The 15,485-nt window shown below is 39.2% G+C and overlaps 1 protein-coding gene across 1 annotated transcript; it reads right to left on the bottom strand.

The window, feature by feature from the left end:
- Window positions 1-4,840: 4,840 nt before the first annotated feature.
- On the bottom strand, window positions 4,841-7,471 carry LOC109191549 (G-type lectin S-receptor-like serine/threonine-protein kinase LECRK3). Its single transcript, XM_019342176.1, has one exon. It carries the CDS (start codon window positions 7,406-7,408, stop codon window positions 5,063-5,065), a length of 2,346 nt encoding a protein of 781 aa, XP_019197721.1. The 5' UTR covers window positions 7,409-7,471; the 3' UTR covers window positions 4,841-5,062.
- Between the last annotated feature and the right edge of the window lie 8,014 nt (window positions 7,472-15,485).

Genomic DNA, 15,485 nt, shown 5'->3' on the forward strand with positions numbered 1-15,485 from the left:
CTTTGGAAACTAGGCTGGGGGCTCTTCCGTCGGGGTTGGTACGCGAGGTCGGACCTCGTGCCCCCTTAGGGTATGTTAACCGCGACAATATAGTCTTTGTGAGATTAGACCGTGGGGCTCCTCCGTCGGGATTGGTACGCGAGGTCAGGCCTCGTGCCCCCTTAGGGTATGCTAGCCGCGACAGTATAGTCTTTGTGGGACTAGACCATGGGGCTCTTCCGTTGGGGTTGGTACGTAAGGTCGGGCCTCGTGCCCACTTAGGGTATAACTGGGGAAGTCGGGTGAAAAACTGTCTTCCTTCTTGAGGAGTGAGTAAGAAAAAATGTGCCGTAATACAAAACTTTATTCTGTTTATAGCAACGGAGGGGGCCTGCCGCCTCCTGTGACATTATTTGAAAAAGGGAGAGGATATGGTCCTAACGGCCGAGTCGGTCCATGGTGGATCACTGGTAGTACCTCAGCAAATGCTCCGAGTTCCAAACTCTGGGTATCACTTTTCCTTTGGGGTTCTGGAGTTTGTAGCTGCCGGGACAAACCACTGCTGCCACAATATAGGGTCCCTCCCAGTTCGCCGCGAACTTCCCTCCGGCTTGGGGTTGGCTTGCTTCTCTCCTCTTGAGTACATAATCTCCTGCTTGGAAGTGACGGGGTTGTACTCGTCTGTCGTGGTAGGACTTAGTTTGCCTCTGGTAATTTTCAGCTCAGATGGAGGCTGCCTCTCTTCTTTCGTCCACCAAGTGGAGGTCGGCCCTATGGTGCTCCTCGTTGGTGTCGGGGTCATATTCTTCTTCTCGGCGGGATGGTATGACCACCTCTACAGGGGTCCGGGCTTCGAAACCGTAGGCTAAAGAAAACGGTGTCTACCCCGTGGGCCGCCTGGGGGTGGTGCGATAGGCCCATAGGATGGCGTCGAGCTCTTCCACCCATACTCCTCCTGCGGATTCAAGTTTCTTCTTTAGGCCATTCACTATGGTGCGGTTGGCGTTCTCCACCTGCCTATTGGCTTGTGGATAGCATACGACCACTCGGCTATGGTTGATGCGCCACTCGGCGCAGAATCTTTCGAACTCCTGCCCCTTGAATTGGCCTCCATTGTCGGTGATGAGTTGCATCAGGACCCCAAAATGGCACAAGATGTCTTGGTAGACAAACTGCTTGCAACGGGCACTTGTGATGCTTACCAGCGGCTTCGCCTATACCCATTTGGTGAAGTAATCGACAGCCATTATGAGGTACTTTCTTTTGCCCAACCCCATAGGTAGAGCCCCTACTATGTCCACCCCCCATCTGGAGAAGGGTATGACCGAGTTGATCGGGGTGTAGTTCGTGGCGGGTCGGGCGGGGCCGACCTGAAAGTGCTGGCATGTCTCGCAACTTCTGGCATAGTCGGCGCACTCTTTGGCCATTCTCGGCCAAAAGTACCCCTGCAAGATGGCTCGGCGGGCCATCGTGAACGCGCCTTGGTGGGCGGAGCAGGTCCCTTCATGGATTTCTTCCATGACCGACCTGGCTTCGTCCGGGTACAAACAGCGGAGCAGGGCGTCCGTTGTACGACCTCTTATAGAGCGTGTCCCCCATGATGACATATGTGGGGGCACGCCACTTCACTGGCTTGGCGTCGACCTCATCAGGAGGTAGCGTACCTTTTTGCTTGTACTCCTTAAGATAGTCCAACCAATAGGGAGGTCGGCTTTGTATAGGCAGGACTGGGTAGGACTCCAGACTTGACCTTTCAAAATCTTCAACTCGGGCAATTTAGAGATGTGCTCCGGGGCCCCTTGGCTGAGCTTGGACAACATGTCGGCATCCGTGTTTTGATCCCGAGGTACCTGTAAGACTTCATAGTTTATTAGCTGGCCCAAGAGCTGGAGCACCACATCCCGGTACCTCCTCATTCTCTCGTCACTTGCCTCGAACTCCCTCGTATCTTGGCATGTTCAGGGATTGTGTTTAGGGTGTAATTGTGGTGTTTCTTGGTTTAATTATTGTTGTTCGAGTCCACATCGTTGTTGATATGTTTTGGGATGTGTTTGGACTTGATTCCGGGTTTAATTGATGAATTCCCGAAAGGGAAAAAAATGTCAAGTTACCGTCGTACCAGAGGGGGGTCGGTGGGGGCATGAACCCCCACCTGACCACCCGCCGGTACCATCCACCGTACCAGCAGCTGGACGGCGGGTGGACGACCACCCGCCGTGTACCCGACTACCCACTGGTACAGTGCCACCCGCTGGCGGGTGGACGGCGGGTGGTTGGCAACCCGCTGGTACGGGCGGGGCGGGGTGCTGTTTTACCCCGTTTGTTGTTTCCCCGTGCCCCGTTGTGCTCCGTTTGGTGTTTATGAGTCTCGGGTGATGTTTCTGAGTACCGTTTTACGAGTCGTGTGTCGTGGATTATTGTTGTTGTTGATCTTTGTTTGTTGTTGCTGCTGAGCTTTGTTTATCGTTGTTGATTGAGTGTTGTTGGTCGTTGTTATCACAGTGCACGAGTTGTTGTGATGGATTTGTCCATGATGGGAAATGTGATGTGATTGGTGAAAATGATTTGTTGGCAGTTAGCACAACGAGTGCTCGGTCATTGTGCTATAGGCACAGACCACCCTTGATTTGCTTGCTAAAGGCATGGATCAAGTTATAAGCTTTACGGTGCCATGTCTTTGTGCTATAAGCATGACCCCTTGATTATTGTGATATAGGCACAGATCATGTGTTAATGGTAATGCGGTGCTATCAGATCGTTGGATTTGTTGGAGGTATGTCGGTGGGGGGCATGCGTGCTCCGGAGGGATAATGGAGGCGTTATAAGGGTGGCCTGGAGGTACAAGTTGGAATTGAAATAAAGATGGAGAGGAGTAAAGGTTGGAACTTGGTATAAGGTTGGATCGTGGATGTACTCTCTGTTGATTGCTTGATGTTATTGATTGTTGTTGAACCCCAATGTTGCCGTTGTTTGTTACTATTGAGTTTTGTTATTATCTTACCATGCAAGCTTAGGATGCATGCTAGTATCTTTATAGTGTTCATAGTGTCAACTTGTCGTTTTGTCTTGATCTTGGCTTTAAAGCTAGCGTTGCTTAGGATTATGTATGTATTCCAGTCTAAAAATGGTTTCCGGTATCTATATTTATTGTACTCAACGGGTGGGAGTGGGTCACTCAGCATTATTCGCTGACGATTGTTGCACCATATGTTTTTCAGGTACAGATCAGTAGCCTCAGAGTGCGCTAGATGGATGCAAGGACTTAGCTTAGATAGTTTTAGTCTTAGTAGATGGCCTGTGTGCCTTGACTTGTATTTTGGATATTGAATTAGAATTATGCTATGTTTAGTTAGTTAGCCTGTGCATCTAAGTTGTCAAACTTGGATGTGGCATAGCACCCCGACTCGTATGCTTAGCTTTTGCTCTGTTTGGGGTAATTAATGATAGATTCACCTTTATTTCATAAGTTTTAAATGTTTTAAAAATTATGGGTGTTACATAGCCACTTAAAATGTCATTTTCAAGTTATTTTTCCAACACCCTGTACTGCCAATCCATGGGTAGGAAATTGTTGTCAAGAACAACAATGGTGGGAACGGCAACAATGTTTCACATTCCCAAGCACCACTGGTGAACGTTGGTTCACAAAATGGTGGGAGCACCGAGGGGTACATCCCCACGATGTGGGTTACTTCGGTACCGAGTGGTTCAATTCGGCTGAAAAGCCAGAGAAGTTCACTGGCTCGAACTTCAAGAGGTGGCAGCAAAAGATGTTATTCTACCTGGCAACTCTCGGCTTAGCACGTTTCCTTACCGAGAGGATTCTTGAGATAAAGTAACAAGATGCCCAATCCGTGATGACAGTTGATTTTTGGAAGGATTCAGTCTTCCTTTGCCGTAACTACATCTTGAACGGATTGTGTGATACAAAAGAAAACACTTTTGTTAAAAATTGTTGTATTTCTAGTGTTGTCTATGTGTCTTTTTTCTTGTAGTGTGATCACCTTATATTTTTTCCACCCACCCCCACCAACCCGTATCATGTGGACTTTTTTAAAATCCACCCCCACCTCACCGGGTGCAGGTGCCCAGATACGGGTACCCAGCACTTATCATCTTATTAATTTTTTCTTTTTAAAAAATAATATTTAAATTACTTGCAAATAAAAAAATAAAAAAATTCATTAGCTATACTAAAACATAAACTAATGGAAATATTTATATATAATAACTAAATTGTTAATTTTAAAAATAAACTTAGTAGTTTAGATATAAAAATTTAAAAAGTTACCCAAAGTTATAAAAACTTTTATAATTAACAACATATTAATACTTATTTTACTATTATATATATATATGTGTGTGTGTGTGTGTGTGTGTGTGTGTGGAGTTCTATGCGGGTTTTGTATATAGAATCCGAATTCAATCCACCTACGGCGGGTTTACTTTTTTAAAATCCATCCCTAACCAATCACTATCACCCAAAAACCTAACTCCATGCGGGATTAAATCGGGAATATCCGCGAGGCGTATTGAAATTGTCATCCCTAATAAGAAAGGTATTAGTATGTTGGGAAAAATGTAAAATAAAATGGAAAATGTTTTAATTTAGTTTTTTAGTTAATTAAGAAATGACTTGAAATTTTTTCAGAAACTTTTTTTTTTTTTTTATTATGAAATGATGACATGCAATTGTTTTTAACAAGTTTTTGAGATCCAAATGTTTTGAAAATGGGGAAACAATCTTTCCTTTGAGTTTTCTTATATTGTAAATTGATAGTATTAATTGTTTGCAGAGAAGTGTTTGGTAAAATAGCTATAATGTACTTAATTGATTGCCAATATGAACCACTCAGCCAAAGTCATTCAACAAGTAATCTTCTAACAAATTGCACTTCCAATGTTCGGCATGTATATGTAGAACCATCTAAGCTGTATAGGCTATGAAGCATAATCCATATAGGCATGCAATGATGCAAATGTTATTACATTTATTTGATTTCAAAATTAAAGAGAATGCACTTAGGGATTACCAATAGCAAAAGGGAAAATGTTACAAAGTTTGAGATAGCTGTGGTCTGAATTATACGGCATTAAGAAATGAAGTAGGACTAGGGGGTACAGGAATATCAACAGTCCCCTCCAGCATTAGTAAAACTTTCTTCATTGAAGGGCGGAGTGATGGCTCTTCTTGGGTGCACCATATGGCGATTTTTACCATTCTCTCCACTTGTCTCTTCTCCACTTCCTCTTCCCCAACAACCTTACTAACCTCACCCGCATCAAAGCAACTGTAAACCCATTCTTCAAGAACTGCTTCGTCTTCACAAAGGCTCCAATCCACACTCTTTCGACGAGTGATTAGCTCTAGCAGCACTATCCCAAAGCTATACACATCTGCTTTTACAGTCACGGCCATCTTTCTGTGCCATTCGGGTGCCACGTAACCCTTTGTTCCTCTAACTCCAGTATAAGTTCTGGTCTGATCTTGCTTCATATGTTTTGCCAATCCAAAGTCTGAAATCTTTGCCACACATCGATTGTCCATGAGTATGTTCTGAGGCTTTATATCGCAATGGATGATTTGTGTCTCACACTCTTCATGTAAATACAGAATCCCCCTTGCAATGTCTCGAGCAATGCCGATTCTCTCTTCCCAGCACGGCTGTTTCTCTGGCGTGAAAAGTATATCAGCCAGAGATCCGTTGCTCATGTATTCATAAACCAGAAGTCTTTTAGGTCCATCTATGCAGTAACCCAGCAGCTTCACTAAATTACGATGATGGGTTTTTCCAATAGCTTTCATTTCATTCTGGAACTCTGTTTCCCCTTCTTCCAAAACTTTTTCTAGCCTCTTTACAGCTATTAATTTCTGGCCTTCTTCAAGCACTCCTTTGAAAACTGTCCCAAATGCCCCTCTGCCAAGCTCTTCATTGAAATCATTGGTCACCTGCTGTAATTCTGCATAGGTGAAACCCCTTGGTCCAACATCCTCACAAAAATGGCCATCTCTTCTCTCAGAGATCTTTCTATATCTCCAAACCCGGCTTTTGTGTATCAGCAACCCAGAGATCAGCAAGACCAGAAGAGCAAAAGCTAATAATGAAATGCTGAGAACTAAAATGTCTATGCGCAGCTTTTTTTTGCTTTCTGTGGGATGCCCAACTTGACCTCCTCCTCCAATATTTGCAGGCAATCCAACCTTAATAAGAGCTGCATTAGAGTCACCCATGGATCTCCTTCCATATATGAGGGGCAGCCTGTCCTTTTTGCAGTCGCCATCTTTAAACTGTGCTGCCTCACAATTGCAGTCCTCCAGACAGGCTTGTCCACAGTCTTCTTTAGTTGAAGTTCTCAAAGTGGAATAGGAATTGCTTTGCCAAACTGTGTTTTCCAACGCCCTCATTTCATAATAATCAATATCTCCCCCACCTGTTTCTTCACAGCTTCTTGCAGTGAAATTTCTGTTGCATCCTGAACTCCAATTGCCTGGAATAGCAACGCTGAACCCTGGGAGACATTTGCATTGAGGTTCATTGTCCATTATAGTGCAAAAAGCATTCATCCCACAGACACCTTTTGGGGTGCATTTGTCATCCGTAGTTGACCATAATTCAGACCAGTTCCCACGAACAAACGAATGCGAATACAGCCGAAAAATACCATATATGTCTATTTTTGCAATATAAATTGTTTTATCCTTTGGGTAGCCTCCATTGGTTAAGTTCTGGACAACATTGATGGTAGAATTGATCAAGTAGAGGTAACCATCTTCCTCAAGATTCAGTGTAATTTGATTACCATCTCCAGGAGTGCCGGATGACCAGTAAGAATTTGCAGAAGTGTCTGAAGTCTGGACTGGATACTGAACAAGGTTTCCGTCACTTTGCATCTTGATACGGAAAATCCCGGTACTGTCATCGCTTTCTGAAGCACTGGAAACCAACTCTCTTCCATTCAAAAGCCTCTGTCCGGGCAAAAGGGTGTTTGTTGGATTATCGAAGCTCTGCCACATGATCCCATCAGAACTGTAAACCACGAAATTTCCGTTGTCTAACATGGAGGCTAATGTAATAGGAAAACCATGATCAATGATTTCGATATCTTTGCCTTGGCCTACCTCCACAACCAGCCTGCCTTGGCTCTTCAACACCAAAGTTGAATTACTGGGGAATACAGGATTAGTGTCCCTGTTGGCTGTCCACACCGGTGTCCTCTCAGGTATGCCGGCCAGGAATATTCCGACGGCAAAGCCACTGCCTTGCCGATAGAAACCGAAACCAAAATGCCCAGAGGGTGACAACCATGAAGAATTGCCGGTTGGTGTTAAGAATGAGCCTAGGGTTATGTTGGTGGATCTTTGTTGAGCTGCTACTGCTGCTGTATAAATTGCAGCATAAAAGAGATAAAGCAATAGCAAAGGGGACATGGATTTGATGTTCTATTTTGGGTTGCCTTTGTTGTTGTGTTTTCATCTTCTGGGCAGGGACTAGGGAGGGTATAAAAGCTTTTTGATGTGTGAACTTTGGGCAGAGTTGATCTTCAAGTCAACACGCGGCTTGAATTGAATCGGTCTACACTGCATATTATAGAAAATACAGTGCTGTCAATTTAAACAAATAAAATAAAATCCAGTTTTATTTAAATATGAATATCCGTTGGAAAATCAGTCATATCATTTTCAAATATACAGACATACAGTGCATATAGTTTAATTTATTTGTTACTATATGCATGTCCGCATGCATGTCTGTACAAGTAATATTAACGTTAGTTTCATAGTCATCAATTAATCTATCTATACGCTTAATTATGTTATTGCAATAATCTTTCAAGTAATATTAACGTTTTTTTAACCTTCTATCTGAAGGTTAGTTAACTCTCTTTATAAAATTTCATAATATTTATTTTAAAGAATTAAGGGTCAAATAGACCACTCAAAAAATTTATTTTATAAATCCGGTTTTAAGAAAATCCCAAAATAGCAAATTTTCACTCTATAAAAAATTTTTTACAAAGAAAACGGTGTTGAATAAATTATTTTGAGCCATTTTAAATTTAATTCGACACCAATAATGGATTTGATTCCAATATCCTAATTTTTCGGGTACATTGTGTGCCATGTTTTGAACTGAGAAATCTATTTGAGTGAAACTGAGAGAATTCTGAGAAGCTTAAAACAAGTGTTTGTCTAGAAAACATTTTGGAAAATTCCATTTTCAACCCCAAAGTATTTTAAATAGCAATTCTAGCCTTTGGAGCATGGAGTATGGTGAACCACTAGCCTCCACCTTTGTCTGATGCTTTAATTGAGAGCCAATAAGATTGCTCATTTCTTCAACCAATCATAAGAAGATCTCCTAGGGTTTTGAACCCATATAAAAGCATTAGAACCTTTCATTTTCCTTTTGATTCCCTTCTTGGCTGCCAAACATTAGCTTCACAACTCCAATGGGATTCACAGTAAGTGTTCCTTCAAACTTGGCATTCCATTTCCTCATTTGTTCGTCCTCTTCTTCCTCTGAGTACTTAGTGGCTTGTTGTTGTTGGTTGTTGGGGATGTTTAGGAGGTGAAGGAGGTTGTAGCTAGCAAATGAAGAGGTGGTTTCCAAGCTAGAAGAAGAAGAAAGCTCCAAAGGTATAACTCATGGACTGCCAATCTCTTTTTCAAGACTCTGTGAAGTCTTTAGTGAGTAGAAATGAATAGAAATGCTAAATAAATGTTGTGTTTGAGCTTTGAGATGATCTATAATGTGCTGTTGATATTTTGGTTGAGTTAGTTTTGTCTGAGAAGTGTTTGCAGGAGAAAAGGAGGCATCTGGTGCACAGGCAGTGTGCACCAGTTGACCTACCGGTCCCAGCCAACGGCCCAACAAGGGGACCGTTGGCTAGAACCATGGCCAGCCGGGCCTAGGCAGCGGCCCTAGTAGGGGACCATTGCCTAGAGCCGGCAAGTAGGCGGTCTGAAGAGCGGGCTTAGAGGAGCTCCGCCCCTAGGCCCGTTGGCACTTCTCTGTGTAGGGCCCTTGCGGCTCTCTACTTCGGGCCGTCTCAACGCACGTTTTGACTTTGATTTCATTGAGTTTGGAGAAGAATTGAGCATTTCATGCTAAGATTTGTATGCCTAAATGTTGCAGATGTTTGGTTTATATCATTTCCAGTGAATGTGTTATGAGCATGAGACTTGAATATATTTTTACATGCTAAGCATGTCATTGTTTGATTTTTAAATAGAGAAGCCTGAGTTAAGTTAGTTGTTTCTAGCTATCAAAGCATGCCTAAATTGTATTTTATGAAATGAAGTTGTTCACTGCCAAGTTTCTATTTTTCAATAGCATGTCATACTTGCTAAGTGTTTGATGAGAAGAATTGTGGAGTTGTATGTTTCAAGCATGAGTTATGAAATCCATGAGTTTACAGTGAGTAGAATCTACAAGCATGATTTTCACAATAAATGTCATTTGAAGCATGTTTACTGTAGATTGCATAATTGAGTGTTTCATATTTTAAAAAGTGCATAAGTGGCCAATGTGAGCCTAAGTATATTTTCTAAAATATCATATCCATGTAGAGAGCCGTTGTCTTATCATATTGAGATTTAATTGAGAAGTTATGTGTATTGATTGCATGAGAAGAGTAATTGCATATCTTGAGATGCATGAGTAATATATCTATCTATATGTATCTATGGTGAGGAAAACAATATTTTGGAGGACCCGTTTGGACTATGTCCTTTCGGAGTAAAAGAAGAAGATTCGGACAATTGCGATCTGATAATCAGTAACGAGGCGTATTCCCACATTACTAAGAGGTTGGAAACTGCCCGCCAGACTTGGAATCCTGATTAGGGGGTGTGCACACTGATAGTTCGATACCTGATTCCACAGAGTGAGAGAAAGGACCGCTAGATTGGTTATGTGGACGGGAGGAGATATTGGGTCGGCTATACGCCGTTCCCAATGGGTTAATTCACACCATTGTGAATCCCTAAACCGTCCACGAGTGTGAGAAAGTGAGTCAAGAGAGACTCAAGAGAAAGAAAGTGAGTCAAGAGAGACTCAAGAGAAAGAAAGAGAGTCATTGAGACTCAAAGAAAAGAGAAGAAAATCAAGTCAGTTATGACATCAGAAACCTCCACAGAAAAGTATTATTTTTAGAGTGTGACAGTATATCTATATTTATTTATATATCTTGCACTATATTGAATGAGAAGTAGCACGAGATTGCTTATTTATATATGTCTTGCACTAGATTGCATGAGTAGTAGCACGAGATTGCTTATTTATTTATGTCTTGCACTAGATTGCATGAGTAGTAGCACGAGATTGCCTATTGATATATCTTGCACGAGATTGCATGAGTACTGCTACCTGATAACATGAGTTGCATATTTGATTTATATGAGAAAGCATGAGAATTTTGATTATTTGAGAAGCTTTAGATTGTTTATAAGATGAGAATGTGATGAGTTGTTTATGTTTAAGTATGTCTATTTGAGTATTAAGTTGCAAGCATCTAGAAGTTATGCCAAAGTATGTTAAGTGTTTAAACTTGCTTGAGCAAAGAATGTGAAACCTTGTTTTCCAAAGTATATATTGTACTTACTTTACAGGGTTGAGTGGTGTTATACTTAGCTTCGTGCTAACGGGTTTGCTTGTTACTTGTTTATTTGTTAACCCCTTTCAGGTGGTTCGAGCTCGTAGGTTCGAGAGAGAGAGAGAGTTCCGAGTTAAACTAGTTAGAATGAAATTGTAGTCTAAACTCGTTCGATTAATTGTAGTAAACCTATGTTTTGATGGTGTTGAACACCGGGGTTGTATCCCCTAGATTCTCGGTTTTAGTTGGACTTGTTTGTTAGTTTTACCCTAGCCTGTGCAATCACCATGAAGGGTGGTTGTGGCGGTGACGCTCCCTTAAAGTTAATTTATTAAGTTTATTTCCGCTGTTTAGTTTATCTTTTAAAGGTTTAATTGCTTAAGTAAGTTTAAGAAAGAGGGGGCGTTACACACAACCTTTCATACCACCAACCGACTTGGCGCAAAAGAACAAGCATCAAGAATCATCTTAGTTTGGCACATAAGACCCATTCGCAAGCCAATAACGAAGCACCAAAATTATTAAAGTGCGTAAGGATCAAGTGTGCACAAATACTAAGTTGAGATTATGCAAAACACGACTCATGAATGAGATCCCATAGGCTTTCCCTTCATACTCCCACTAGCTCAACTCTAAGAATGCATGCTAAGATCAAATATTTCTTTATTAAGCTTGTAATGGGGCTAATGGTGAATGACTAACAAAGAAGTGGTAGGGAAAATTAACAAAAATATAGAGAACGTCACAATTATCCATCTTTTCTAAGCTTTAGAAGAGATAAGACAATAACAACCAAAGGAGCTAGATGCAACTCAAGAACAAAGCAACATTCTTATTATGTGGGGGTCTAAACAACAAACTTTCAATCTTTTATTCCTCCTTTATTTTCGTTTCTTTTCTCTTCTTTTCTCTTTTTTGTTAAAAGGAAAAAAAGAATAGAGAGAAAAAGGGGAATCTCATATCCATTCATCATTCATTCTGTACAATGGTACATTATATATAGGGTACAAGATAATCTATACAATAAATTCCAGAAACCGTTTCAACCGTTACAAGGATAAATACTAATAATGTCCATTAATAATATATATTTGTAACACTCCCCCTTGGACATTATTTGTCCACAACCTTCCCTTGTCAAAAACTTGCTAGGAAAATCCTATGGGAAAAACCTAAACAAGAAAAGAATACAAGGTATATCGATAGTATATTTAAATACATTCATGCCTCATTAAAAACTTCACTAGGAAAACCACGTGGGAAAAACCTAATTGAAGAAAAGAGTACATGATATATGTAAGAACATATATTTTACTGATTGCCTCATTAAAAACCTTAAGCTAAGGAAACCCAGTAAGGAAAAAGCTTAGCTAAGGAAAAGAGTACAATCATTAGTCGTCAAGACCCAATCTTCAAGATTGATTCAAGTAAAATGATACTCCCCCTCAAGGTAACAATCTTTAAGTCCATACACTAAATTTCCAAAATATATAGAGAAATTTAGTAAATAAATATGTACAATTGTCAATAGAATGAATATACTCTATAATAATCTTGTGACTCTTCTGGAGCTCACGTAGGTATAATATTGACATCATTATGTCTAGTCAAAAAGGATTTCAGTATATATCCTGTTATCATTTGTGCAATACAATCTTTATTGTTCCTTAATAGGACAATGAGGTAAATATAGTACAACCAGTTTTGAAACTTGGCATTATGGGGATACAAAAATAATAGCTAGTACCCAAGTAGCCCATTATATATTGACTTACTGGTGTATAAAAATTCTTTAAAGAAAAACTCAATCTTCAAGTCGAGATAATACTTATAGTTTTCACAAGCCTTTTATTTCAAAAATCTCAGTCTATCATCAAGCTCTTTATATATTTCAATGATGTTTACACCACAAATATTGATTGAGATAATAAATAAGTCAATTATCAACTCTTTATTGAGCATATAATGGTACATATTATTCCTTCTATATGAGGATAATAACCCCATTCGCAACTCTTTAAAGAGTAAATAATGACACTTAACTAAATCCTCATTTCGGGGATTATAAATCAATTAGGGATTTTTCAAGATAAACTAGAGGATATATTTAGGATATTTTCAAGAGGAAACAATATTTAAGTTTCTCAATCACATGTAACATTACTTTGTTCTTGGGGAGAAAATACCTTTAGTCAATTTATTGACTATAAGAAAGATCATAGTTAGTAACTTACTAACTTTTATACTTTTTATTTTTGTGATTTTCATTCATCACATTTTGAGAAAATCCATCAAGGATTTTAAATATAAGTAACAAGTTACCCATATAAATATCTGATAACTATAACTGTTAGCTACATATCTAATTTATTTACTGCTGGTTTTATTGAATAGCGGAATATAAAGCCATGACTAATATTGGGTCTCTGCTAAAACCCTCAACTCGCCTTTTATTAGCGAATTTTGATTTGTATGCCTTAATTGCTGTTTTCTATGAAAATAGTTAGCACACTGCAGGCGTTATACTACTATTTTCATTTCTGGATCCAGATTTTATGAGCAATAGAGGCAAAAAATGTTGTCGACAACTGTAACAGCTTTGTAAATATCTTTTATACACATGGCAATTTTGTATCAACCAAATATATGGCATTTCCCAAGAGTATTTGGATTTGGTTGTTCCTCTTCCCAGTATTTTAGTTATTTGGTGCACCTACAATTTTACTGGGGGTTTTCGCCTTCTAGACGAATATCTTCAGGATACAATTTCTATATTTTTGAAGTGACGAAATTTTTATACTAGATCTAATTTTGTAAATTCTTAAACCAATATATGCTTCTGGCATAATGGTAGAGATGTTTAGTCCTAGTTGGGGATTTCAACTCTTAAAATATTTTTTATGGACTTAGTCACTCCTTGGGATTTCTAGCAGATAATTTATTCAATGTCTGAACTTCTAGTTCTATAAGGCTAGTACATGGGTTTGAAGATTTTTATCAATTTCTCGGCATTTAATTAATTAGAAATTTCAAATCTCCCCCTAATGCCGAGAAAAGATCTTATAATGCAACCAACATCATTGTTGATTTCTCATGATGGGATATAGCTAGAAGGGTTGCATACTAAAAAAATGAACGCAGATAGGGAAATGCATCATGTACTAGCGTATGTGATATGTAGTGGATTAGCATATTGATTTTTCAATTTTGAAGGTCCCCAAAAAAATATTTCCTCCAAAAATGCTTAATTTACTTTCCGAAAAAAAATGTCATAAATAATATGAGCAAAAATATGACCTGCATGCATGGAGCTAAAATTTCGTAGTATGTTGATGAAATTAGACACCAAACATTCAAAAAAAAAATCTTGTCAAATTTTTACTTCTGGTGGAAGAGTAGCCACAACTCTCACAATATAATCCCGCTCCATATCATTGTTAAAATTTTTGCTTGAGCAAAGCCAAGAGCATTGTACAATGCCCGAGCAGCAGTAAGCCTAACAAATTTTATGCAAATAAATTTAACAGGTCATAGTAGCATTTAATCACATGCAATCTAAGGTTTAGCAACGACAGGTGCACCTTAACAGAACTATCTCACTGTTTTATGATTTAAAGCTCAATAATACTATGCCTTTAAAAATACTTGTCTTAAAAGTTTGCTTCACGTTGTAGCATTCATGGCCTATAGCAAATATTTGTTATCAACAAGAAAAAACAACAAATCCTCTTTGTTTTATGGTTCACTTAGCTACAAAGCAAATTTGAATAAATAGAAGTTCTCAAATTCTGAGCATATTATGAACAAATGAAACTGTGTTGCCAACATCATAATTTGCTATCCCAAAAACCAATTAGGCATTCAAATACCAAGTCTGATGCAATGTGAGTATTGCTATCATCATGCAAATATATGTGTATTCTCAAATAATCAACTTCTCAAGGTGCTCAAATAATTCAAGATACTGAAATTGATAGCAAATTTCAGGAACTTTGACCCAAATTGCAGAATTTTCTGGGGGGAAACGGTAACACATTTTGGCAAAAAAAATTGAGATACAAAGTTCAGCAAATCTAGAATGTACATAAAAATTTTCATGCCAATCAAAGGTCTGGAAGTATTTTTCCAAAAAATTTCCAACATTGCTCCAGGCAGAAAACTAATTGGCAGCACACTACCAAAACTTTACAAATTTTTCTGAAATAACCAAAGCATATTTTTAACAAAATCTTTTTACAGACATCAAATATCACGAGTCTAGGTTCTTCAGAAAAAAATTCATGCCAAAAGGAGTTCAATAGGTATTTTCTTAAATTTATTTTGCAAATTGCGCCGATCAGAATTTTCAGGCATGCGGCATGCCTACAATTTTATGCAAATAAATGTTACATAGGTGCATTCTAACCAAGTACTTATAAAAACTTTGTGGGCATGCAGTGCAAGTCATTAAACAGGCATGTAAACCATTGAAACTTGTGATTTTGAGCAGTATAACATATTTAATATACGTCTACAAACTGGTTAATTTGTACTCGAGGATTTCGACCAACATTAAGATGATAATGAGTGGTGTAATGGTTGCAAAACCAAATTGGCATTTGACACACCTATACCCCCATTGTTAACATTCGAAGAAGCAGAAAAAAAATCCCTTCTTATTTTGTCAAAAATATTAGGCTCAATAAAAGCATTAAGACTTGGCTGTGGAATTGAATTAGTGATATGGGTATCACTTGCACTCACACCACTAACAACTCCATCCAAAACCAAAACTGTAACTTCAACATAATTATGAGTACGAGAAACATTTAGAGGCGGCAAGCCATTGTCCACAAGAGCAAAAACCAAACCTGGGACTCTGGCACTGGACATCACCGGTACAGGAGCTTGAAGAAGACCATTATGGGTAC

Source organism: Ipomoea nil, unplaced genomic scaffold (genome assembly GCF_001879475.1).
Source record: "Ipomoea nil cultivar Tokyo-kokei standard unplaced genomic scaffold, Asagao_1.1 scaffold1694, whole genome shotgun sequence".
Taxonomy (NCBI): Eukaryota; Viridiplantae; Streptophyta; class Magnoliopsida; order Solanales; family Convolvulaceae; genus Ipomoea; species Ipomoea nil.

Bases quoted from the DNA above. Each gene is read 5' to 3' on its own strand.
- LOC109191549 (XM_019342176.1), bottom strand. From the start codon at position 7,408: ATGTCCCCTTTGCTATTGCTTTATCTCTTTTATGCTGCAATTTATACA.